Source organism: Strigops habroptila, chromosome 3 (assembly GCF_004027225.2).
Source record: "Strigops habroptila isolate Jane chromosome 3, bStrHab1.2.pri, whole genome shotgun sequence".
NCBI lineage: Eukaryota > Metazoa > Chordata > Aves > Psittaciformes > Psittacidae > Strigops > Strigops habroptila.
This window is the reverse complement of record NC_044279.2, coordinates 80,849,153-80,876,736: the sequence shown is the minus strand read 5'-3', so window position 1 is coordinate 80,876,736 and position 27,584 is coordinate 80,849,153. Positions and strand designations below refer to the sequence as shown.

The 27,584-nt window shown below is 39.3% G+C and overlaps 1 protein-coding gene across 1 annotated transcript in view; it reads right to left on the bottom strand.

The window, feature by feature from the left end:
- CRACR2A (calcium release activated channel regulator 2A) overlaps positions 1-27,584 on the bottom strand; it is a 37,300-nt gene that overhangs the window by 262 nt on the left and 9,454 nt on the right. The window contains 5 exon segments of the mRNA XM_030479595.1: positions 713-789; positions 11,734-11,905; positions 12,003-12,074; positions 13,989-14,176; positions 20,261-20,336. Of these exon segments, the coding sequence (XP_030335455.1) occupies positions 713-789; positions 11,734-11,905; positions 12,003-12,074; positions 13,989-14,176; positions 20,261-20,336 (585 nt within the window).

Below are 27,584 nucleotides of genomic sequence, written 5' to 3'. Positions count from 1 at the left end.
ACTTTTGTTCATTTAGTTAGAAAAATATAGCTGGTGCTGATTGTTAGCACTTACTGTATATTACAGAGATTCAAAACAATGACTTTTACTTGTTATTTTTGAGGCTGGAGCAAAAAGAAAAACACATTTGGCTACCTAGATGTATATCAATCACCTGACACATTCACAAAGTATCACTAACTTCAGAAAAAATATTTGCCAGCTAATTACCAGTGTTTTCATCTCTGTAAGTAGTACAGAGGGGACAGATTTACCTGTACTTTTACTCTTAGCCTTTATATAACTTAAAAAAATCTACATCTCACTCTCTCCTTGCCCCGAGGCAGACAGCAGAATTTGAGCTGTAACGAGCAGGGGAAGAACATCCAATGTTCTGCTGCAAGGGCTCAGCAGCGTCTATTTCCAAGACCGTTTCTGCAAATCTCCAAGAACTTCATTCAAGAACTATCGCAACATTCCAGGCCCTCAGTTTTCGTAGCAGCAGGTTGGGTGTTTCTGGGTCTATCCAGGGCTTCACTAGTTTACATGGGCCTTTTTATGAACCTGAACAACTGCTCAATTGAAGCAACAGGGTCAGGTTACAGACCAGTTTAAAAGGAACAAATATTTTATTACCATAATTTCCTATCAAACTACTTTAATAAACAGTTCACTCTGTCACCAGTGACATGCCAGGCACATATAAGATTCATGGACTGTGTTTTCTTCTCACCTAGCTAAGTGAAGCACAGACTTCTTGGTATTGCACCCAGAATATGCACTACATTTGTAGAAAATTAAATTGTAATCCTAGAATCAAACAGAAAGGTCACTTCAATCAATTTTGCACAATATCCCACTCCAGATTTAAAAAAGGAACACAGATATACTGAAATATGCAAATAAAGAAACAGAAATAGATCATCTTAGGAAAAATTAGGATTTAATTCCAGAGTTAACAGTGAAGAGCAGCAAAAGAAAAGAAGCCCATGCCTGCCTCCCAAACAACAACTATATGCACTTCTTTAGCAGACGTTTGTTCTATATAGTAGCTTTCGCTTTATCTCTCAAAGGCTAAAACACAAATATGCCTGGTAAGGTGCTGAGGTCCTGTGAACTTTGCTTGTGATGATGAGGCAATTAGTATATCAGTGTGTTTGACAAAGCAGGTGAAAATAATTCTAGTGACCTTTTAAAAAAAAAAAAATTAAAATTCTTGGAATGTTTCAGCAGCAGTGGTTGTGTACACACAATACGAGTACACAAAACTACAGTTTGAGACCAATGTATTCCAGCAAATGACCAGTTAAAAATCTCAGCAAAACATATCAACAAATTAATTCTATTTCATTTTTTGTACTTGTGAAATTTTTCTGCACCTTCTTTCTCAGTCAGCCAGAACCTTTGTAGCCCCTCGGTGCTTTGTAATGAAGAACAATGGATCAAGCCCTGAACACATCCTCAGCACTTCAGCTGAAGCCTTATCACAATCAATGCAAATGTGAGAGATCACCTACACAAAAGCCTGACCTGGCAGCTGCTATGGCAAAAGAAGTTGAAGAAGGAATGGGTCCTCAACCCATTAAGTGTACATAGTCTGCAAACTCAAAGCAGACAAAACATTTCTTGTAGACCTCCTTCAGGTATTGGAAGACTGTTGTTTTCCAAGAAAGCTGGAAAGGGACTTTCTACAAGGGTACAGAGTGACAGGACAAGGGGGAATGGTTTTAAAATGAAAGAGGTTAGATTTAGATTAGACATTGCGAAAATATTCTTTACTATGAGGGTATTGAGACACTGGAGCAGGTTGCTCAAAGAAGTTGTGGATGCCTCATCCCTGGCAGTGTTCAAGGACAGGTTGGATGGGGCTTTGAGCTACCTGATCTAGCGGAAGGTATCCCTGCTGATGGCAGGGGGGTTAGAACTAGATGATCTTTAAGGTCCCTTCCAACCCTAACCATTCTATGATTCTATTATTGTCTTATTTTGTAGTTGATGAACAGAGAGAGAGAAGGCTTTATTAACTTATTTAAGTTCATTCAGTAAGTCTGTGCAGGGCCAAAATGAAATCATGCTAAACAGGAGCATGCCTGAGCAGCACCTATATCATAAGCCATTTTATTTAAATAGTTGCCAGCTGTCACTCAGATGATAGAACATTGGCTGTTCCTGGATGCTCACAATATGCTCACAATATTCTTGTACTGCATGTGAACATTTTGCTTTGTGTTTGTTTTTTCTCCCTGCAAAGTCAATACTACAAAATTCTTCTTACTATCATGATGTTTGCTCTTTAATTCATTCGACTAGAGATCAGCTTCATCATAGCCTTGTTTTTCACTATGATGCTTTCCAGGATCCCTATCATTCTATTCCCCCTTTCCTGGAGTATCACACACACACACTGCAACTACCAGTCTTCTCAAATGACAAGGAATTGAAAGGACTCCCTTCAGGCTGCTATTCTTCCTTTTAATAATGAACTGTGCTTCCTGCCTTGCAAAGAAGTGACACATGCATTATAATGGGAGCCCTTTCTGATCGATTTTGTAGAACACTAACTTCTAAGATGTGGGACTAAAGCAAACCAAAAGTTAATACAGCTGGGATGCAATGCCCACATGGAAGTATACATTCCTCTCTGACTATAGGAAAAAATAGGTAAAAAAGATCCCATCCTGTTGTAAGCTAAAATGCTGAGTTGTAAATTGGGACCGCTTTGTTGAGAGAAATATGGGCCGGTGGGGTCTTGGGGTACATATAAAACTAGGGTAGCCTGTGAAGATAAGAAAGGAATGACCAAGACAGATGGGGCCAGTTCTTCAAGATGAGGAACAAATCAGAACTAACCTAAAACACACACACAATTGTTAAGTAATTCACAAGAGTCTTTTCACACGTGCAAGCACAGAGATCAATCGGTTGAAGACTATGGATGACTGTCAGAGACACCTCAAGACCACGGCAAGAAAAGCACATGCATAATTAAAATGCAAATATTACAAGTAGTTCCATGAAATCTAATGTAAAACATTTCCTGGAAAGGTCGTAAATATGCGCAAGTTTCTTGGATAATGGATGCTGCTTGTAGACTTCAGGTGCGCTCACCTTTGCGAAATGATTTTGCGTGTGTGCCCAGTGCTGCAAAATAAAGAACGCCTGCTTTCAAAAAGTCCAAATTGACTCTGAGAGTTTCTAAAAATTGTTGGACTTCAAGCTCAATAAGCTCATCTGGTTCTTTGCATGAGAACAGGTTCAGGGTCATTTTCACCAAATATGGCTATATATATTTGTATCAGTTCAGCATCTAGTGCCATGTATTTTGGATCATTTGTAAGTAATTCATGAGGTTATTCACAAAATAACTAAATTTCATCCACTAATAGAGATGGTGGTATATGGTTTCACAGGAATTACATGGCTATTTAGCAAGAATTAATAATTCATTAATATTCATGGTTATTATTAGCTCAGCAAGCAAATTGTTATAATTTCATTATATATATGCTGCTTTTCAACTAATCCATTGTCATTAATCATTCCTTCCCTTAGCTACCTCAGGCAGCACATTCAAACATTCAAATGAGTCATTCAGATCCATTCATTTGATTACAACCATCTTTAATTTGACAACTTTCTTTGTTTTACTTATGCAAAACGTATTATTTTCTTGCATGACATGCTAGAGTTAATGGCCTGGTGGGCTGTGAGTTCTCTGTATTAGAATGATTCATCTTTGTTTTACTAATAGAATTTTTTAAGAGAGCTAAATGACACGTGAGACACCTACTCAGTCCATTTATGTCATTTGTTTTTTCACAGAGGACTTCAGTGTTACACCCTGGATGGAGTCCCTCCTAGCACCCAGGGTCTTCAAACTATGTCTTTCCATGCATGCAAGAAACTAAAACAGATTTTCTAAAGGAAGAACCTTTGAGGGGTGAAGTTCAAGGCTGATACTGCTCCCCTATAAAAACAAATTAATGGACACAAAAGTATGCTTGTAAAAGGCTGTATGAATTATCAAAATAAGATAAAAAGAGATCTGGCCCTAACTCTTACAGTTATATAGAGGTGCCTAGCAGCAATCTTTTCTATAAACCAAGAACAATCCAGCTGCATTTCAAATTTTCAAAATACCCTTTTTGGGGTACCAGCAAGCAGAACTGTAAATCTATTTTCAAAGGAGAAACAAGTACATATGTGAAATCCAGCATATTTTTTAATTTAGGCAAATTTCTACCAACTCAGTTAATTTCTCAGGAAAATTGAGGAGACTTATTTCTAAATAAATTAATATTTTGGAGGCACTGGTGTTCAAACTATGTGCATTGTACAGAGAGATTCACATAAGTATTGATGGGCATGGCACACAAGAATATAAAGAAATATCTGTTATTTTCAGTCCCTTTATGCTTAGATTACAGCCCATAGATCACCAGTGCTCTGGTAGATGCACACTGTTAACTCATTTTATCTCCTTGATGGAAAGTTACTAAAAGTAAACATATTTTCTACTCCCACCATAGGAGTAACAGATGGTCTGCTGTGGTTTTTCAGAAGGTAGGAGGGAGAAAAGGTCCCCAAATTATCTCTCTGTTAAGAATACATTCACAGAGAAAATAGAGAAAAAAAGAGGAAAAAAGGGAGTAAAAAATAGAGAGAAAGGGAGAAAAAAAAAGGAAAAAGAAAGAAGGGAGAGAGAGAGGACATGCAATGAGAGAGAACTCCTATATTTTTTGCACTTCTCATAGAATCATTGAATAGTTAGGGTTGGAAAGGACCTTAAGATCATCTAGTTCCAGCCACCCTGCCATGTCCCTGCCCCCTACATGTCACACTAGACCATGTCGCACAAGGCTCTGTCCAACCTGGCCTTGAACATTGCCAGGGACGGAGAATTTACCACTTCTTTGGGCAGCCTGTTCCAGTGCCTCACCACCCTCACAGTAAATAACTTCTTCCCTATATCTAACCTGAACTTCCCCTGTTTAAGTTTGAACCTGTTACCCCTTGTCCTATCGCTACAGTCCCTAGTGTAGAAAACATTTGCAAGGATAGACTTCAATGTCTCGTTCAAAGGACTGTCAGGCAGTGATTTCAGTTCTGGTATTTTCTTGAAGTCAGCAGTCTCATGGATTCTGTACCTCAAATTCCTGGCAAGAGGGCCTCACCTTGCCTCACCGTGCCTTGCCTTTCCTCCCCTTTCTTTCCCTCCCCTCCTCTACACTTCCCATAACCCCTGCTCTAACAAACCAATGCCAGAAGCATCCATGATATTGCTCCCCTTCTGCAGCATTAAAAGCAAACTTGCTATCTCTCTCCTTCACCTTTGCACAAAATAGGAGAAGAGGCCAGCTAGGGCACCCCCTGCAAACCAACTGATGCTACTGTATTTTTTCCTAAGCAACTCCTGATCTACACACACATCTTGGAAACAATGACCTACTCGATTGACAGAGGAATAAATATTGTCTACAGCATCCACTTAATTTAGCTTGCAGTAAACAGGCTAAATTAAACATCTGGAGTAATGCAGAGTCTTGGGTGACATGGTTTAGTGTGTGGTGTCCCTGCCCATGGCAGGGGGCTTGGAACTAGATGATTTTAAGGTCCGTTCCAACCCTAACTATTCTATGATTCTATAATTCTATGAAGCTGTTGGACTGTTTCATTCGTGATCCCAAGAGTGAAATTAAGATGCAAAAGAGGTCAAGTACCATAATCAATCGGTTTATTACAAAAAGACAGTTATTATGAAAAAGGGAAATTATCGTAATAAAGGGGGTAGCAATAGGACAGATTGGAAAAAGGATGGAAATGAAGCAAGGATTCGTGGTGCAGAGAGAGAGAGAGAGCATCACCACTGTAGATCCAGCAGTCCACAGGGATCCATTGTCAGAAGTGGTGGGAGTCCTTCAGGGTTTGTAATCAGTATCGGAGCAGAGTGTCCCCCAAGATGTCAGTAGCAGCCATCGGAGGTGGGTGTCCTCATAGAGGTGTCCCTCTGGAGTTATCCCCTTGAAGGTATCCATCTTGGTGATGTCTTTTTCCCCCTTTTATAATGAGCTGGAGGGAGTACCTATGTTCTTAATGTCACAATCCTGGTGGACCAGTTTCCCTGGTCTCGTAGCCAGCTCTTCAACTGCACATGTCTGCAGCAATTCTTGAGGTAATGGGCAGCAATTCCTCACACCAATCCTCGAGATAATGGACAGAAAAGTCTTATCTCAACTCCTCCAAGCCATGTCTGAGACAATGGATTGGTGGAATTCCATCTCAGCTTCTCATATCAATCTTTGAGACAATGGACAGTGGAGTCCGATTTCAGATCAGTCCCTCACACCACCCTGTGTCTCGAAGACTGTTCTGGATCCAGGTGGTTTTAGAAAAGAGATAGTGCAAAAGAGGCCAAGACTATCGATGACCACCCCTCAAGACACCACCCAGCAGGGACGCGCGTGTGTAGTTAAAAAGCAAATATACGATGCATCTTATCTCAACTCCTCCCATCCATCTCTGAGACAATGGATTGGTGGAATTCCGTCTCAGCTTCTCATACCAATCTCTGAGACAATGGATTGGTGGAATTCCATCTCAGTTTCTCATACCAATCTCTAGACAATGGACTGGTGGAATTTCATCTCAGCTTCTCATAGTGGAATTCCATCTCAGCTTCTCACACCAATCTTTGAGACAATGGACAGTGGAGTCCGATTTCAGATCAGTCTCTCACAGAAGCCTTACAGAAAGAAGCAGAAAGAGTACAGAGCTGCACTTGATGGGAGAAAAAGTAAATAAAAACTTGAGCTAATGTCTCCCTCAGTATGAAAAAAAATTCACTGCTGTAAATTTTGGGAACAAAAATACGTGTCTCTCTCATGAGCAGGACTAATATGCCAAAGATTTTTTCACTTCTCCTTTTCTATTAAAATCTAAAACTCCACTGCAACTATAGGCTGCTAGTAATACACATACATCTATATAAAGCACATTTTCAGTTCTGCTGAAAAACATTCCCAGCTTATTAGTCTCTGGGAAATAAGTAAATATACAATTACCAGCTTGGCACCATTTTCACAGCGAAAACATTTCACACAGCTTCTGAGAACAATAATATGGACTACGCAAGCTAAAATACTTTGTCTCTGGTAGTCATACACACCTCAGTAGCACTAAGACTCGAAGACAACAGAGGCCTTCAGCTCAAGTCCCAACATAATAGGCAGTAATTTTATATCGAGATGTATCAAGTCCACTTATAAAAATAATCTTAATAGTCAAACTTGATTCTAAAACTGCATCTGAACACTATACTAAGGGATAAGCTACTTTATAGTCTGCTTCAACAAAGTGCTGATCAGAAAATGGAGTATCAATGGGATGTAAATTTACTTTAGTTTACAATGAAGCCTGAAAAAGTCTTCCCTAGATGTGTCTTTTGAGTGGCCTTCATATAAGCAGAAGCCAGGTCAAGTAACATGCCTAGCTTTTGTGCAATTTAACACAGAGTGGAAGATGGCAGGTATAAACATAGTAATACCTATTCTCAATTGGAAAAACAGAGGCGAGAGGCAAGATTGCATCTCAGGCAGAGGTTTTGAAGAGAAAATCTTGCTTTAATTTCCATTATGGTTCCTTCAGGAGTTTTCCCAGTCACATTTCTGCTTATGCAGCTTCACCTCCATAGCCTCTCAGAAAAATGTTCTCTGATTAACTTCCAGATAAAAGAGCAGTTCCTGGTCTCATGTACCACTGCAAATTCTTAGACGCTTTCAGAAGTCAGGTAGTGTAGATTAGATGGGTAGATTTAGACTAGATATTAGGCAAAAACTCTTCACTGTGAGGGTGATGCGACATTGGAACAAGTTGCCCAGAGAAGCTGTAGATGTCCTATCCCTGAAAGTGTTCAAGGACAGGTGAGATGGGGTACTTAGCGAACCAGCCTAGTGGAAGGTGTCCCTGACAGTGGCTGGGGGTTGGATCTAGATGATCTTTAAGGTCTTTTCCGACCTAAACTATACTATGATTCTATGAAAAGCAGAGACTGCAGAATTCATAGCTTATAATACAGCAAGCTGGGAGTTATCTTTTTTTGAAGTTTTCTTCAGCTCCAGTTGAGGATTATATGCAGAGCTGCCCTGAAAACACTAATTGAATACCATCCCTCCTAGCCCAGGCATGCTGTCAGGACAGGGAATCAGTGTGCAAACAATGCATGGAACAAGATCACTTCTGATGTTTAAATCTCATGGTCAAAAAGTGGGGATCCTAAGAGCCATCATTTAGGAAAAAAAAAGTTGTAGGTGTAGTCATCAGACTATAGCTGGTGTATGGAAGGAGATGAAGCACTATTCACACAAAGTGGCAGTGACTAGACACGCAGCCTAAAGACTGCCCTAAGCAATGTAATGCCATGAATTGAATTGAATTGAATTGAATTGAATTGAATAGAATTCATTGAATCTAATTGAATTGAATTGGCAGGCCTAGTCAGCAGGCTGGGAGGACCATGCAGGACTTATGCACATATTTCTGCGCCACATGGACAGAGATTTATCAGAAAGGAGTATTCTGCTGTGTTTTCTTTAAACTAAATTAAACAAAACAAAACAAGCAAAAAAAAAAAAAAAAACAAAAAAAGAAAAAAACCAAGCCACCAACCCAAACTAAGGGCTGGGCTAAGGCACTGACATTTCCTAGAAAAAAAAAAATAATTCCCATTTCTAAGTGACCTTTGGAAATTAACTTCTTTTTTACCCTTACAACATTTCTTTAGAAACTAAACCAAAATGTTTTCAACAACCAGGCAGGAGGTATTTTACGATTTCTTCTCCCCCCTCCCTGCTTTCTCTCAACTGTTTTGGGGAAAAAAAAAAAGTATTGTAAGAAACAAGATCTGAAGGAATGCTCAGTTCCCGCCCAGCTGAGACAATGTGCTTTCAAGGAGCATGAATGTCGAAACAGAGCAGGCAGCACAGGTTAGTCCCAGCTGGACCTGATGACTTACCTGGCTTATGTTGTCTGAAAGTCCAATGATGCCATACTTTGAAAATGTGATACAAAATAAGTCATACAGCAAACAAAAAGTATGCATTGTATTAAATCATTTCAAAAGATGAAGCTCTGTTCAGTGCCCTGAACTTTTTATTAAAATGTACCACTTAGAAGTTATTATGTAACCATGGCATAATCCTATCATAATTTTTATGATATGCTTGCTTCTTCTAAAAGAACTATATAATTATGACCAAGCATACCTATTCTCCCTATACTTTAATCTTTTTAAATATGTGCTTCAAGAATATAAAAATGAGTAATACTTAACAATGATACTAAAATTAGAAAATAAGCACGGCTAGCTTTGAAGCAATAGCAGTGCAAGAAGTTTAGATTCCAAAGAAATGCAACTTCCAGCATGTTGTTTTAAAGATTATTACTTCATGGCGAATTCATTGTTGGCATGCACATGAAAGTTAGAGCTAGAGGTTTCAATTTGCTAATTAAAATTCTTCTCAAACATAATTTTAGAGATATTTGATCTCGTTATTTTTCAGATAGTGTAACAGCTACCAAAGCTGACTCAAAAAATATCAAAATATGAGAAATGTCACTTTTTGACAAACAAACCTCTACCAACTTTTCAAAAAGAGAGGTGTTTTTTTTTTTTTAAACAATTGCTACCTTTCAGTGGATCTTCTTGTGTCATATATTACAACGCTTAACTTCAGCTTAACTTCACTTTTCCTCAACAGTTCTTCAGACACAAGCCTATGCACACACCGTCTGCAGTTACTACTTATTTAGGTTGAGTTTTCCTTCTATTGCACCTTCAGCATTTATCTGCAGTATATTTCCATCTATCTCTTCCTGGCTTAATTTGTCATGATTTAATTAAAAAACTGAAAACTAAGTAACTTTAGATTCTGAGACTAATGCATTACCCTTCAACACTGTTTCCTGTTTTACAAGATAAAGACATTCTCCCTAACGTCAAGTCTTAGCCTTCCCTGGCACAGTTTTGAACCATTCCCAGGCATCCTGTCATTGGATACTAGGGAGAAGAGACCAGCACCTCCCTCTCCCCCTCCTCAGAAAGCTGTAGAGGTCAAGGAGGTCACCCCTCAGCCTCCTGTTCTCCAAACTAGACAAACCTAGAATCCATAGCTGCTCCTCATGGGACCACCAGTTTTGTTGTCCTCCTCTGGATGCATTCAGGGACCTTAACATACTTCTTAAATCTTAGGGCCCAGAACTGCACAAAATACTCAAGATGAGGTTCTCTTTGCCCCCTTACATTTGACTGGTTAGGGTCAAGGCTAAGTTTAGGGTTAGGGTTAGGTGTTAGGATTAGAGTTAGGGCTAGTGTTAGGGTTAGGGGTTACAGTTAGGTTTAGGGTTTGGTTTAGGGTTAGTGGTTAGGCCTGGGGTTATGGTTTAGGGTTAGGTTTAGGGCTAGGGCTAGTGTTAGGGTTTGGGTTTAGGGTTAGGTTTAGGTTTAGGTTTAGTTTTAGGGTTAGGGTTAGGGTTTAGGTTTAGGTTTAGGGTTAAGGTTTAGGTTTATAGTGAGGGTTTGGTTTATGGTTTGGGTTGGGTTTATTTTTAGGGCCTAGGTTTAAGGTTTAGGGTTATGATTATGGTGAGTGTTTGGGGTTGTGTTTAGAGTTATTGTTAGAGTTACTGTTATGGCTAGTGTTAGGGTTCGGGTTAGGGTTTAGAGTAAGTTTTAGTTTTTTTGGTTAGAGTGATTGTTATGGTTAAGCTTAGGTTTAGTGTTAGGGTTAGGCTGCGTTAGGGTTGGGGTTTGGGTTATGGTTAGGCTTATGTTTAGAGTTGGTGTTAGGTTTGTGGTGAATTAGGGTTAGGCTTTGGGTTAAGTTTAGTGTTGGGGTTAGGATCAGGGTTAGGGTTTATGGTTAGGGTTAGGGTTAGGGTTTGGAGAAGGGGTAATGGCTTTAAACTGAATGACGGTAGATTTAGATTATATATGAAGAAGTAGTTCTGTACTGTGAGGTTGGTGTGGCAGTGGGACAGGTTGCCTGGAGAATCTGTCCCCATTCTATCTCTGGAAGTGTTCAAGGCCATGTTGGATGAGGCTTTGAGCACCCTGGTCTATTGGAAGGTTTTCTTTCCCATAGCAGTGGAGTTGGAAGTAGATGATCTTTAAGCTCCCTTCCAATCCTAAGTGTTCCATATTCTATGATAAAATCTTTCTCCACACCTCTTGTCCTTCCCAGCCTCAACTTCACTCATGCACTCTCAACTCTTTTACCTCCTTCTGTGATTCCCAATCCCACGCAGCTCAGGTGGATGGGAAATGGTGGGGGGTTGTTATCATTCCATAGCAGCTCCTCTCTGCTGCTCTTTCCTCCCTAGACTTTTCCCTTGCTCTATTGTGGGTTCCCTCTCACAGATTACAGTCCTTCACAACTTGCTCCAGCATGGATCCTGTGAGCCACATGCATTCAGAAAGAGATTGCTCCAGTGTGGGTCCACCATGGGCTGCAGTTCCTGCCAGAAAACCTGCTCCTGCACAGACTTCTCTCCATGGGCAATAGCTCCTGCCAGGAGCCTGCCTCTGCTTGGGCTCTGTGCAGGCTCTGCACATGCTGCAGGGAGATATCTGCTCCAGTGCTTGGATCACCTCCTCCCCTTCATTCTTCATTGACCCGGGTGTCTGCAGCACTGTTTCTCACATATTTTTAATTCTTTCTCAACTGCTGCACAGTGTTTTCTACCCTTTCTTAAACACACTTTCCCAGATGCACCACCACTGCTGCTGCAGGGCTCAGCTGTGCCCTGCACTGGGTCCATTGGAGCCAGCTGGAACTGGCTGTGTGTCTGGCCTGGGGCAGCCTCTGCCACTCCTCCTTCACACAGAGGCTGTCCCTGCAGCACTCCGCTGCCAACACCTGGACACCTACACCTGGTACATATCCCAGCATAATTTCATCCTTTAATGTACCTTTTTAGAGTGATGCAATAAGTTATTGAATTACCTTAATTAATAAGGTCTGTGTTACCTTAAAAAATCCAGCTGCTTTGGAAGGCGTGACTTTTGCCTCTGTAAAGTTTCTGCCACTGGGTGTACCTCCCTGTAACGAAAATAAATTTAAACTTTGTTCTAACCATGGTAACAATACTGCTAAAATGTTTCCCCCTAGGAGTATCCGCACTTGAGACTTCAGCTTCTCCAAACCTGTGGCCTTTATCCTGCACAGATAGTTACTAATTTAAAAAAGAAAAAAAAAAAAAAAGCCAAGGAAGGAATAGAGGTTCTCTAATAAAAAAAAAAAAAAAAAAAGCTTTACAATTTCTTCATGCAGAGAGCTTAATATATGCTGATACTGGCACCTGCATCATTCAGAGAAGACGCCATTCATGGCCACCATGTAAGATTTTATCCAAAATTAGAATTTGTCTTGCTGCTGGAACCATATGTCAGGCTCACACATTTACAATCCCTACAATTTCTTTTCAGTTTCTGACTTTGACAATTATGCAGCCTTAAACATTGAACACAGCATCTCAGATTTTTACACTAGACTTACACCATTTACTTTGACTTAACACAACTTGGTGTCTGCCCTTAAAATGTTTTTTTGCCTTTCAGTGAAGCCTCAAGTTCTTCCTATGCAGTCTGAAAATTACACCTGCTTCAACAGCTCAGGTCTTACCAGACTGATACAGATGTTTAAAGCCACAATGCAGAGTAGGGCTGAGCTCTAATTCCATAAACTGCTATTGAATCCAAAGTGCTTTGTAAATTCAGTATTATTATTCAGCAATCTGACCACTGGGCAGATTTCTTCTGTAGCTTTAAAACCTGACCATTCCACAGGCTTCACTCTGGATCCAAAAAGAGAGGCCTCAAAGAAGAAACAAACCACCTTGAGGAGGAATAATTCTACTGTCTACTTCCAAATCACACATCAAACATGCAGACCTAAAAATGGTGTTCTAAACATAGTCGTGGTTCTCTTACAATCATTTCTCAACAAAGCTCCTGCCATTAAGAAAAATTAAATTAGTAAATAACTAAGTAGAGTTTGGCACAAAGCTTAACAGAAAAAGCATGTGATATTTGACCTAATATTCTGCTTTATCCTGAAACATGTCAAATAGCCACAAGTCTGAGTTATGTAGTTTATTACTGAAACGTATAGTCTGGCAAGATCCGCATCACAGTCTGGCATCCATGTGCTCTCCATTGGCAACAAGAGGGTTTTACAGATCCCTGAGCATTTTGTTTTTAACAATCAATCATCTTCCATTAAATTGTCTTCAGTGAACATTTCTGCCAATTACAGCTTCAGGGTAATGCAACTTTTGCTTTGTGCAGAAGACTGGAGCAAGACAGGTAGGTTGATCTGCCACTTAAAGGCCATTTCTATCCCTCAAAATACGAATTGTAAGTATTTCTTCTTGAAAAATATTTTTTGAGTCAGAATCTGAAATTCAAACCATTTGAAATGGAAACCCCAAAATGATGTTTCTGGATCACTATAAATGAAGTGTGTTTAGCTGCATAAGCTATGTTTTATCTTGCTGGCCAGGCTCCTTGGCCAGAAATTATGAATTTGATGAAGAAGCTGTCTCATACCCAGAGTACATTCTGAAGAGCAAGTTCCAGATAGTCTTAGCTTTGAGTAGGATGGAGCATCATGTGCCACAACTGTAATTTCTGTAAGGAATCCCAGTAGGATTTCAAAACTAAGACATACTTTTTAAACAATTAAACTGATTTTTATTTCCAAACACCCTCAACAAATGGTGGGGAGGGTAGAGAACAATGACATTTTGAAGAAGTAGCAAAAGATTCTACAGAAGCCAGACGCGCTACAAAAAATGTGCTGAATTACTTGGGGAAAAGTTACTAGAACTGCACTTGGCTTTGATATTGGTTTCTGCTTATGACACAAACTTAAATCGCAGCACTTAATACCCAGAGAAGGAGGCTCGTTGGCATGATAAGCAAAGGGAGTTGAACCTCTGCAGCTAAAACTTACATTTCCTTCTCCTCATTTAGTCTTGATGCCTTCTCCTGAAGCACCTGTAGCTGTTTTTGAGCCTGGCTTAGTTCATGAGACTTTCTCTTCAGGTCTCTCTGCAGCTCCTGCTTAGTCAGCTTCAGCTTGGTATTCACTGCTTTGGTTTCTTCTTTGCTACTGAGAAGTTCTGTACATTGCTGCTCTAACTGGGATTGAAAAGAGAAGAAAGTATTATAACTAACTGATGCATCTTGATTTTGAGGCTTTCAATTCAAGTCTTAGAGGTCAGTTGAATGGGGAAGCTATTTCTATCAAAGCCAATATGTGAATAAAACACATATGGCGTTCTTCCACTGCTCTATGTACAGGCATAATTATGTTACACAAAACCAAAGCCATTACACTCTACAACTGAATTTCATTTAGTTAAAAAATGCAACAGGACAAACCACACACACACACACAAAAAAAGTTTACAGAGTAGATTAGCAGTATTTAGTTGATATTCACAACTGCTATTTTAAACAGTTGCCCACAATGACAAGGCCTACACAGAGCAATTCAGAGTTCTGCCTAAAAACTGTTTTATCTAAATCTGGTAGCTGCTAAACCTTCCCATCCCCAGTAATATCAACTAGCAGTAACCTTTCTGCTACCTCCGCTAAATCTGCCAAGAACCGTGACTTAGAGCTTTTTTATTCACCTTCCAAAGTACATACAAAGGAAATATACACCTTCCCTGTGAAACAGATAACAGCAGATGACAGTGGTTTCTGGTATGTAAAGAAATTCCACTTGATTCTCCTTGGCTAATTGAGCAAAAGTTAAGTAGGCTAAAATTAGTCCACTTCATATTAGGGAAGGCATTGCTGACCTGAAGATATGGAAGCTTTTTTGTTTGGTTGGGGTTTTTTCAGTATGCCTTTTAAGGGATGTAAAATGTACTAGGAGCATTACAGTGATACCTGTTCAGTCTTCCAGATCTGAGATAGAATGGAGGATTCTACCAGAACTCTCATTTTGCGCATCCCAACAATTAGAGCTCACCCAACCCGAAATCTGCCCTTACCCAGCTCTGCTAGTCTGATCATGTTACACAACGGTGCTGTTGTTCTAGCCTTGGTTTTAAAAGCAACCTTAAGGCCCAGGTTAAAATCAAAAGCAGAAAATACTTTCTAGCTGGGATTGTGAAATGTGAGGAATGAGTAGAGTGGGAATACTTCTCTCAACAGCAGCTTAACATATTTGCTGAACTGTAGCCTCAGCAAGCTCACAGTTCATATGGAAAACTGACTAGCTGGGCATGAAATTACTGCTGAACAATGTCGGTTTACACTTCTAGATCACTTCAGTTACTGCGTATTGCTTCCATTCCCTGACAGAATAAAGTTATATATTCCAAGTAAAATACCAGATGCTTCAAGTACTAGAGGACAAGACTTCCTTATCCAGACGAGTGATTCTGGGAGAAGGAAAAAGTGATCACACAAAGATAAACTTTCAAGAAGTTTCAGAGCAACAAATTACAGGCAGAAATCTCACTTACAGAATACTATGGTCATTTGAAAACTCACACAGAGACTGGCCTGGAAATGTAACTGTGATGATGGCCATCATCAGCTCCCGGAATCATAGGTATTGATGTTATGAATACTTGCTACAAATTCTGGTGCTTACTCTTGTGAGAGAAACAATTTCCAAAAATGGGAAGAAAAACTCACAAGTTTAAAACTGAGTAAAGAACTGGGATTATACAGTACAAGCAAACTGTTCTTGACAACAGCTATTGCTGTCCCTCAAAGACATACATAAAGCCTCTCTATGCATTCCCTTGTTCTTAGCTCAGCATCCCTTCTATATATTTTTTTTTCTTTTCATATTTATTTCAGGTGTGCATGAAAGATGAAACATTTATACAGTGTTATAAGGCTGGAGATTATTTTGTTCTTTGTTTCTAAGTAAATCTTTATTTTAGATTGCCTTTCTGAACAATCCTACCACTTGATTTGCATTTTTTTTGCGTGCTTCTGATCCATGTTCTCATGGATCTCTTGCTCAGAATCCCAAGATCATGCTCTTCAGTGGCTGTCATCAGCACAGAACTCATCATCAGCACAGAACCCATCATTTTATGTGAGAAGCCCAGTAACTCTCCTGCATTTTACCCGGTCCATACCTATTTTCCTTCCCTTATGCAAGATTCTGTGCCCTACATGTTATGCTGGACATCCTCTGTCCTCAGTGCTTCCTTCTGAGACATGTCATCACATGTCCCTTAAGGAACACTACTGAAAATAACTTGTGCTTTACCTAAGCCATTTAGAGCAAGATGACAATTCAAGATCATGGTAGCCAGCAAAAAGGCCTAGCCAGAGGAATCTCGGTCTACAGAAGCCCAGTCAGCATGGATTCAGATCAGTACTGTGGATATGCCAAGCAGAAGACCCTTGTAAGTGAGACTGCTGGCTAGGACAGCAGAAACAACACCGAACTCATCTTTCCTGGAAGTCCTCTTTCACATTTTTTGCCGTAATTTCCAACACAGGAATAATTACATTGAAAAGGGAAGAGACGTGAAAGGAAAGAATGTATTATAAAGTTTGGAAAAAAGTGTTTCTGTTATTCCTAAGAAGTTCTCTTATATAATCAAGCACATAAGTTGTAATTAAACTAAGCTACCATTACTGTGTGCAAGAATAGATTTAACTATTGAAGTATATTTCCATGCAAGAGGAGGAGGTGAAAGCAACAGTGCTCTGGATAAGGCAAAGATTAGTCAGGTGGAAGCTAACCTAACACGCATTAATATCTAGGTGAATGATGACTAATACCAGAAAATGAGTGGGGTTATATTATTATAAAAACAGATCTGAGGAAAGATGAGAGTCACTCTCAGAGATTACCATTAGGAATTAGGAAAATGTATGTACAAAACACTGTCTCTAACTACACTGAGTTAAGCATTCCAATAAACAGATTAGGTTGCTATACCCAAAACCAAAAATCAAATGTTGTGTATAAGAAGATTGACACTGGCTGCTAATCAGCTGGTTGAATGACAAAAGTTTCAAATGCCATCAATTATCTGAATAAAATTATCTTTCTCACTCATCACATCATTAGAAGCAGTGAATTCCATTTATCCTACAAAGCTTCCTTTCCATAAAAATAAAATGGGATAGTTTAATTTTTTTGGTACTACAAAGATGCTGCTCTTCAAAACCACCCTTTTTGAACCTCATGGAAAATTCTTAAGGGAGAGAGGAAATTAGAAATAACAGAAATCATAAATAAAATAGAAAACATGGTAATATTTATATTTACATATAAACATATTAATTATAATGCAATGAACAGAGAAGGAAAACATAAAATTATATAAAAAATAACACTAATAAAAATAAGACACACATTTTATGTTGTCCAAGATGAGCAAGAGTAGACAATAAACATAAGATAAAACTGCCTGATACTGCTGCCTGTGTTACTTGATTATACAAGGCTTAAAATTGAGTGTAAGGCTTTGAATAACTTCTGTGGGTTTTATACCAAATTTAGAACACATGTATTTTAGAGAACCACAGGAAAAGGGTTTTACAGAACTACTGGTTGATAAATAAGTTTTAAACATAGCTTTAAAGAAAAAAGAGAGAATATTAAAATATAGTAATTAAAAATTGTTATAATATTTTTGCAGTTAGACTAAAAATACCTGATTTGTGTGCCCTCACAAATATCTTCAAAGTATAGATTATTTTACTATAATGCTGCAATGTGGCAAACAGCCTGATAAACCCACATCTATTCTGATTTACAGCAGTACTGAACAAAGGTAACTTTGAACTAACATCTTACAGTTGTTTTCAATTATATAATGGCCTTTTAGTTCAGTTCTATATTCTCATCAGCTAAAATTGCATAAATTTGTAAGCTAGAGATTTGTCTCTTCCTCCAGTACAATCCTAGAATTCCCATCAGCTTCATCAGCACCTGGATTCATTCCTCAGAGGAGGATCTAAAAATTACACAGAGCTAGGAAATGGTTCACAAATTTCTTTTTCCTCTTCCTTTCCTTCCTATCTTACTTCTCTCCTACTTCCCAGGACTGGCACTCCCAACCACTGCTGCCAGGAAAAAAGAAATTACATGTATTTTTATTCATATTCTACAGAGGAAGTTGGTTTCACAGTATTCCATTTCAGCCCTTTAAATTCCAGTGCTACCCCCTTTCCCTATCATTAGTCCTTCATACACTGGCCTTGGAGCCACTTTATGGCGAGTTCACACATGCAGAAACACTCTGCTTCGCCACAGAGGCCATGCATTTTAACAAGTAAAACACATCAGGCTTTTTAATATGGGAACTTGACAAGCAGTTACCATGCAAGAGAACCATGCACTGCTATAAAACTGTTATCACAGAGAGATTTATCAGGAGAATATTATTCAGGGAGTAGTATTTCAAGTTCATAGTGCTGTATTGTCCAAAACAAGTAAATGAGTAGTTGGTACAGCTTTGAGCAAAGGTGTACGCTGTAAGACCCAAATCATTGTTTGCTGCTCTCAAGCCGTCTGGGGATTAAGCCAGTTCCTAGTACATTGAAGGCAGTGGAATTCTGCTACATTTTCATAAAATTAACCTACTACCTGGGGAGAACACTTGAAGCTGGTTTCTTTTTTTTTTTCATTGTATCATATAAAAGGAAAACTTTCGTTCTTTTCGGAGAAAAAACAAGACAGAAAAATCCAAAGAAGAGCCTGTGAAAGCAGTAGATGACATTTAAAGGAGATTTTGTAAGAAAAGGGAATTCATTATCAGGTGTTCTGGAACCACCATGGCAATAACAAAAGAATCTGACCTATGTTTGTTTTGCAAATATCTGTGATGGTTTCAGAAATTACCATCACTTGATTTGTCTCTTCTTGCTCTACAGTGAGATTTATCTCTTCTTGCTCTTCAATGAGAATTTATCCCTTCCCTCGTCAGTGACATGGACAGTGGGATTGAGTTCACCCTCAGCAATTTTGCCAACAACACCAAGCTGTGTGGTGTGGTCGACACACTGAAGGAAAGGGATGACATCCAGAGGGACCTTGACAGGCTTCAGAGCTGGGCCAAGGCAAATCTCATGAAGTTCAACAAGGCCAAATGAAAGGTCCTGCACCTGGGTTGGTGCAATCCCAAGCACAACTACAGGCTGGATGGAGAATGGATTGAAAGCAGCCCTGAGGAAAAGGACTTGGGGGTGTTGGTTGATGAGAAGCTTGCACTCACAGTCCAGACCACATCCTGCCCAACCATATCCCAGTCTGCATCCGAAGCAGCATGAACAGCAGGTCCAGGGAGGGGATTATCCCCCTCTACTCTGCCCTTACGAAACCCCATCTAGAGTATTGCATCCAGCTCTGGCGCCTCCAACACAAGAGGGATGTGGACCTGCTTGAGCAAGTCCAGAGGAGAACCGCAAAGATGATCAGAGGACTGGAGCACCTCTCTTAAGAAGACATACTGAGAGAGTTGGGCTTGTTCAGCCTGCAGAAGAGAAGGTTCTGGTTATAGAAGCCTTCCAATAAATAAAGGAGGACTACATGAAAGCTGGAGAGGGACTTTTTAGCAGGGCATGTAGTGATAGGACAGGGGGGAATGTCTTTGAACAGAAGGAGGGTAGATTTAGATTATATATGAAGAAGAAGTTCTTTACTGTGAGGATGGTGAACTGGAACGAGTTACCCAGAGAAGCTGTGGCTGCTCCATCCCTGGCAGTGTTCAAGGCCAGGCTGGATGGGGCTTGGAGCAACTTGGTCTAGTAGAAGGTATCCAGGCCCATGGCAGGGGGTTGGAACTAGGTGATCTTTAAGGTCCTTTCCAACTTAAGCTATTCTATGATTCTGTGAAAAGCAGAGACTGCAAAACTCAATAGAATTAGTGCTGCTCTGAATAACCTCCAAGAGCATTTTTCCTAATAGTGATCAGAAGTTGGACCTATAGCACCATTAATATAATACAATAAGGCTGTAGTTCTATTGACTTTCAAAAGAATGCCAGCTGCTACTGTATGCCAACCACTAAGCACAGGACATTGATGCTCCTCTCATCCAACAAGTTGCTTAGTTTGAAGATGCAGTGCCTGGATAGGTAGAAAAGTAGCAGTGAGGTAAATGCTGTTTTTTCTTATTCTGTTGTGAAACGTATTTTGTGAACTTTCATTTCACACCCAAATGAGTATAACTAGTGGAAGTGTGAGCAGAATCCATACCCATAATAACAGAGACACTCACCTTCAGAGAACCTCTTTTTCCTTTTTGATTTGCTGCTCCATTTCCTCATAGAGATGTTGAATTTCTTCATCATAAGCAGCAACTTTTCTAATAAGAGAGAAAAGTATACTGAGTGTGTCTTCATAACACTACTTCAAGTCCTGGCTCACCCTGTGAGGTAAGCCCCACCTTTCTGTCTTTACACAAGACAGCACATAATGTGAAGAAAACAGGAATTTTTGTGCAAGAAAGGTCACAGATCTATTTACTTATTTATTTATTTTTAAATTATAAAAGAAAAATTTCAACAACTCAAAGGCTAATAAAGCTACACACCTGATGTTTCCATATAAAGCAGCTGGTCATTATGCAGTTTTAATGACTACTAAGTCTTAGGTTTAAGGAACAGAGCTTCCTTGTGACAATACTAATAATACCAAAGCCTAAGTTTGCCAGTTAAGAGGATTTTTACCGCAACTCTGGAACTGCATGCATCACCATCGAATAGCATTGAATGGGGTATTTCTATCATGTCTAAGATGGTTTAGCTAGAACAGAGTTCTTGAAAGTCCATCTGGAAAGCTGCCTTACTGACTCTGTAACAGCTTTGATGGAACAAATTTGAAAAGCCCGACTGAATAACAGAAATAAATGTACTGTGCATGACTGTATCTGACTATAGAAAAAAAGAAGGACCTACAAAGCTCACTTTTTACAATACAATATTACAATTAATAACACTGCAATTTACCACATAAAGGATTGCATTGAGCAGGTGCATTGGTTTGGGCAGAAAAAAAATTAACTGTTGAGAGGGAACAAGAGAGCTGCTTTTTACTGTTTTGTTCTGTTCTGTTCTGTTCTGTTCAGTTCTATTCTATTCACACTAATCCAGAAAATGAAAATCAAAAATTACTTTGCATCAAACTCAGGAAACACTCTAGAAAGATTTTTAATAGATTAATAGGGCCTTTATATGACTCTACTGTATATTCTCCCACATTCTTCTTGCTAGAGCAATTCCTTGAGCAATCTGCAGAATGCATCTGTTAAAAATAAAATACATAATTTTGTAGGGCATTCACATCAGTAAAAGCAAGACAAGGAATATACACTAGGGGAAAAAAAAGCCATTAACTTTGTAATCTGGGTATCTACTTTTGGGCTTTGTTTCTTTTTTTTTTTTTTTTTGTATCTATTGCTCTACATATTCTATGTTTTCACTTATTAAAGGTCTGATTCTCTTCTCGGTTAAAGCCAAGCAAATCTGAAAGAAATTTCGAAAAATTTACCTAAGCTGAGTGAGAAAAACCAGAAACAAGTCTTTCTCTCCCACTTTCAAACATCAGAACACTTGACATTGTCAACTTGCATTTTCAGTCACAGGTAAAAAATAAGGGGGCATTTTCTCAGGATTTACAACATCAATAAACAAATATCAAGTTACACCAATTTGAGGAAAATGATTGCTGTGGCTTAGATTAGGTGAGAAAAGCAGCCCAGACAAGGGCATCTTCACGTGGCTGCACTGCTTCAAATACAGTGCACCAGAAAATCCAGAAGCCCTTTTTGCTGCCTTATTCCTCTTCTAGTGTAAAGTCAGGTCATGTTCTAATTTAAAATTTTATTTTCTTAAAACTAAGAAAATGATTCAAAAGAAATTAGCACTAGTCAATGGAATAAAATTACGCAAATTCAGAAAGAATTAACATTTATGTAGGAAGGTATGGCAGAGATGTCATATGTATCAATGTCATGCTCTTTTGATCAGGGCTAGATTGACCATGTACTGAAAAACTCTGTAACTTTGCATGGGCAGAACACACACTGTAGTCAGTGTTTCCATGGAAATCATAAAGATTATCTTTGCTTCCACATGACGGAGAATAATATTAATCCCATATTATTAAAATGCTGATATAGATATTTCTTTCCTCTTGTGTGTTTGGAAGCAAAAAATGACAGCACCATCAAGACTATATTCAGGAGGCCCAGTTAGAATTAAGTCCGGCCAGGGATGTAAAAGATAACATGAAAGGCTTCTATAGGTATGTTGCAAACAAAAGACAGACTAGAGATAATGTGGGCCCTCTCCAGAAGCTATTATGAGAACTGGCTACCCTGGATTTGGAGAAGGCTGAGGTTCAGAATGACTTCTTTGCCTCAGTCTTCACTGGCAAGTGCTCTGACCATACTGCCCAAGACTTGGAAGGCAGATTCAGGGACTGTGAGAATGAAGACCTTAGGCCCACTGTAAGAGATGATCAGGTTCGAGACCATCTTGAGAATCTGAATGTGCACAAGTCCATGGGACCTGGTGAAGTCCATGGGACCTGGTGAAGTCCATGGGACCTGGTGAAGTCCATCTGCAGGTCCTGAAGGAGCTGGCAAATGAAGTTGCTAAGCCACTGTCCATCACATTTGAAAAATCATGGCAGTCAGGTGAAGTTCCTGACAACTGGAAAAATAAGAATATAACCCCCATTTTCAAGAAGGGGAAAATGGAAGACCCAGGGAACTATAGACCAGTCAGTCTCACCTCTGTGTCTGGCAAAATCTTGGAGCACATTCTCCTGGAAAGCATGCTAAGGCACATGAAAAACAATGAGGTGGTTGGTGACAGCCAACATGGCTTCACTAAGGGGAAATCCTGCCTGACCAATTTGGTGGCCTTCTATGATGGGGCTACAGAACTGATGGACAGGGGCAGAGCAGTTGACATCATCTACCTGGACTTGTGCAAAGCGTTTGATGCTGTCCCGCCCGACATCCTTGTGCCTAAACTGGAGAGATATCAATTTGGTGGATGGACCACTTGCTGGATAAAAAATCGGCTGGATGGCTGTACGCAAAGAGTTGTGATCAACGGCTCAATGTCCAGTTGGAGACCAGTAATGAGTGGTGTCCCTCAGGGGCTGGGCAGAGAAGTGATTCAGAGCAGCCCTGCAGAGAAGGACTTGGAGGTGTTGGTCAATGGGAAACTGAACATGAGCTGGCAGTGTGCATTCGCAGCCCAGAAAGACAACCATATACTGGGCTGCATCAAAAGCAGCATGACCAGCAGTCGAAGGAGGCTATCCTGCCCCTCTACTCTGCTCTTGTGAGACCCCACTTGGAGTATTGTGTACAATTCTGGTGTCCTCAATATAAGAAGGTCACGGAGCTGTTGCAGCAAGTCTAGAGGACGGCCACAAGGATGATCAGAGGGCTGGAGCACCTCCTGAACAAAGACAAGCTGAGGAAGTTGGGGCTGTTCAGCCTGCAGAAGGCTGCGTGCAGACCTCATAGCAGCCTTCCAATATCTGAAAGGGCCCTACAAGAATGCCAGAGAGGGACTCTTCATGAGGGACTGTAGTGATAGAACAAGACGTAGTGAGTTCAAACTTAAATAGGGGAAGTTCAGGTTAGATATAAGGAAGAAGTTCTTTACTGTGAGGGTGGTGAGGCATTGGAATGGATTGCCCAAGGAAGTGGTAAATGCTCCATCCCTGGCAGTGTTCAAGGCCAGGTTGCACAGGGCTTTGAGCAACTTGGTCTAGCGGAAGGTGTCCCTGCCCTCGGAACTAGATGATCTTAAGGTCCTTTCCAACCCTAGCTATTCTATGATTCTATGAGGTACCTCTGGATGTAGGAATATTCTCAGTTGGTCTGGCACATAAGCACATGTCATTTCTGCAGGCTGGATACTCCTCTAGCATTTCATTAATGGTTTACATTCTTAATTCTGTTCAAATTAAACAGAAATATAAAATAATATCCTGTTATAACCAAAAGTGTAACACAATTATAAGTAACCTAACTAAGAAGCATCACAAAAAATAATCCAGTACATTAGCTGGCAAATATTCCCCACAGGCACTCAGAGAAAATAGTTAAAGCTATAAGGGCATATAATTGTTATGTGAAAAAATGCAAATGCTTTGATTAAAATCTCTATTCATCAGGATCATACCATACAGTTTTACTTACATAATTATATGATTTAGTCGATATTTGATAATGTGATCTTTCCCTTTCCAGTAAGGCTGTGGAATAAACAGAGATGGAGACAAAAGGGAGATGGTGCTGTTGTTGAGCACATTAACCAAAACAGAATGCAACGTGAGCACACTAAGTTCACATTATGAGTTCAGAATCAACACTATCACAAGGGTTTAATTTCTGCCCAAACATGTAGCTGCAACGTGAACTGTTTGGGTTTTACAACTGCTGTTCACGCAGTTTGTTGTAATGGTTCTTCTTTCCCTTTGAAAAAATACACTGATTTGCACACTTTGCACACTAATCTTCTGAGATGCTGATTCTACTCTTCTACCAAAAGTGGAGTCTGACACGGCCTCATGCTAAACCCAATGAGAAGCCAGTTCATCCTTCCTATCCTGTTTACCCTTACTTTTGTCTTCTCTAATTAGAACTCTGTTGTTTGAAACACAGTCCATCTTTTTACTAGGTATTGTCTTTCAAATGCAAAGCACAGAAGCAGACAGAGCTAATGGCAAACAAAAATTATATCCACTGTGTAGATGACAAAAGCAAGATGGATGAATGCATGGAGCTAGTATTCCACACTTTCAGTGCACAGCTTAGCTATTCCTGATTCCAGCACACCACCACATATATGTACAGTATTTGGCTTGATACATTACTGTAGTAAAAGTCTCTCACTTTTGTTTAAATGAAAAGAAAACTAGAAGGAAATTAGTATTTCTAAAAGGAAAAGGTTTAAACCCCATATTTTCATCTTGCCTTAAAATCTACAAATATACACAACAGCTCATCATCAATTCTTTTATGATGATAAACACCAGTGAGAAAAACACCAATTCTGAGGTAAGAATGTGGCTGTTTGCTTTGTTTTCCTTAAAGTGTATTAAGTTCTATGCAAAAACTTATCAGCAGTATTTGGGCTGTTGTTCTACCAAACCAGAATTACACATCACTTAAAAGGAGAAACATGCCCATGGTTAATGAGTTACCAAAAGAATACATTCTGGCAACAAACTTCAATCCAGCTGAAACAACCAGTGTGCAGGAAACTCACACCTGGAAAGACCCAAGGTCTGAGTCAAAGAATGAGTGAGGGGCCCAAGTGGCAGGCAGGGACAAGTAGACTAAAGACCACACTAATATTCAAGAGATCTGTGAATGCAGGTTTGTTTCTGAATAAGGTAAGTGTGGGGGAGGGCTGCATGTGTGTATGTTTTTACTAATAAAATTCACTCCTTATAAACTGGATGAGAGAAGCAGTATCAGGCTGCCGTCCTTCGTGTTTGTGCAAATGCTGCTTGTGTTTAGGTGGGTGTCAGTAGAGGTACTGCTTTCTAATGAGTATTAAGTCTACACAGTCCCCCATATGTGGTGTATCTGCACATGTATATATTGAGGATATACGTTCAGCCTTACTGTTGGCTGGACCTACAAATGGGTACAGCAGCATACTGTTTCTATTGAACCAGACAGGAAGAAACCCCTGGTCACTTAGACCACAGGATTCAAGTTCATGAATGAAAAATACACGTGTGAAAGCTCCAGAAGAAAAGACCAAAAACAGGTATAGAAGAATAGCAGAAGTTGACAGCACAGATTGGCAGGGCATAAAGATGTGCACATGCACAAGAAGCTTCTCAGGGCATCCAGAAAAAAAGGAATGACTTAAGACAAAATCATAGCCTACATCCAGGAAAGGAGACAAAAGGCTGAGAGTAGACTGCATTATTGCCTAAACATAGACAATATAGACTCACAGGGGTGAGTCAGGAAGGAAAGATGAAAGATCACATTCATTCTCAGCTTCCAAAAAGTACTGTTGTAACCAAGCAAGAACCTAGGAGACATGTTAAGACCTCAATAACCAGCATCTTCTGTGACCTTACAGTAAATCCTGGCCAGTCTATGCAGACACATGCATCTTAGTAGGTATAAAAAGCCTGGGAATATAAAAAATAACTTTTTCCCCTATTTATGGTCTTGTCTTGAACTTTACTGCTATTTGGACATTCTTGAAAATAAACAAGGCTATTCATCCCCACTGTTACCCAAAACAATATTAGTCTCTGACAGTTCCGACTCCTTCCAGCTATTGATTACAAACACAACAATGACCTATGTGCTGAGATTAGAAGTGTTATTAGGAGCAACAGAAAGAAGAAATTAGCTAAAATCTTTTTTTTACTACAAAGGCATAAAACTTCACTGCATTTTTAAGGTCACAATTTCTGGTCAGTCAGAAAAGCCAGGTAATGCTGATGGTATACTTGGTGCATCTCTGTGCTTATCACAGCTATTAAACAGACACATTCATTCATTCAGTTCTCAAAACACACTGACAAGAGTTTGACCAAAAAACCCCAACAAACCAAAATCACAAAACAAACGCTTCACCACACATGGTTGTTAATAATCTCTAGTCTAAAACAGACAGCTCAACTACCTCATACTTTTCCAACTGAATAGCTGTCTGAAGGCTAAAACCACAGTTGCTGACTTAGATGAAAAAAATATCAATATAAACCAATTGTCTTTAATGACCATACATTTTTAGGTTTTTTCTTTCTTCAGAAGCCTTGTCACAATCTCAGAATAGCCAGGAGAGTGCTGAACAAATGAAGTAAATGTTCTGCAATATATTTGCCTTTATTACTCAGTATGTAAGAACCTGAAATTCAGAAATGACACTTTATAATAATAATTCAGGGAAACTTCAACTGTAAGCATAATTTTGCATTGTATTTAGACTTAGTAGCACATTTTTTTCCTTTCTAAATAGCTACATATTAAAGAATGATCTATTACTTTTTAGTTCTTATATATTTGTTTTTACATGTGTTTTATATATTTGTTTATTTATACACACATTATAGATGCTTTTATATATAAAACCAATATATATTGTTTACTATATTTCATGTTTGTTATATATATATTCATTTGCTTACATTTTCATTGGTATCAGTGCTTTGTTGCTGCTTTAACATCTTAAACCTTTCATTTCTCTGGTGAGTTAATCCAGATTTATACCTTTTCTGCACACAATGTTTGCAAAGCACACAGACAAGTTACCAGATTTGCTGGTAAATCTGACTGTCTTCTGAAATCAAACTTATTAACCAGAAGTGAATTGCTAACATTGTCTAAAAACTGCAATGCAATAATAGACATCTGCAAAATTATTTCACTCAACAAAATCTGTTAACTGGAAGAGAAAAGGTAATTTCAGCCAGTTCTGCCTTATGAACAATTTTACTGGTACTCTTCATGACTACTAAAATTTCACATTACAGGAACTCTTGTTATTATAGTCCTCAGTTCTTTGTCCTCAAATAGCTCTCTATAGTTCTATGTTCTCTATAGTCTTCA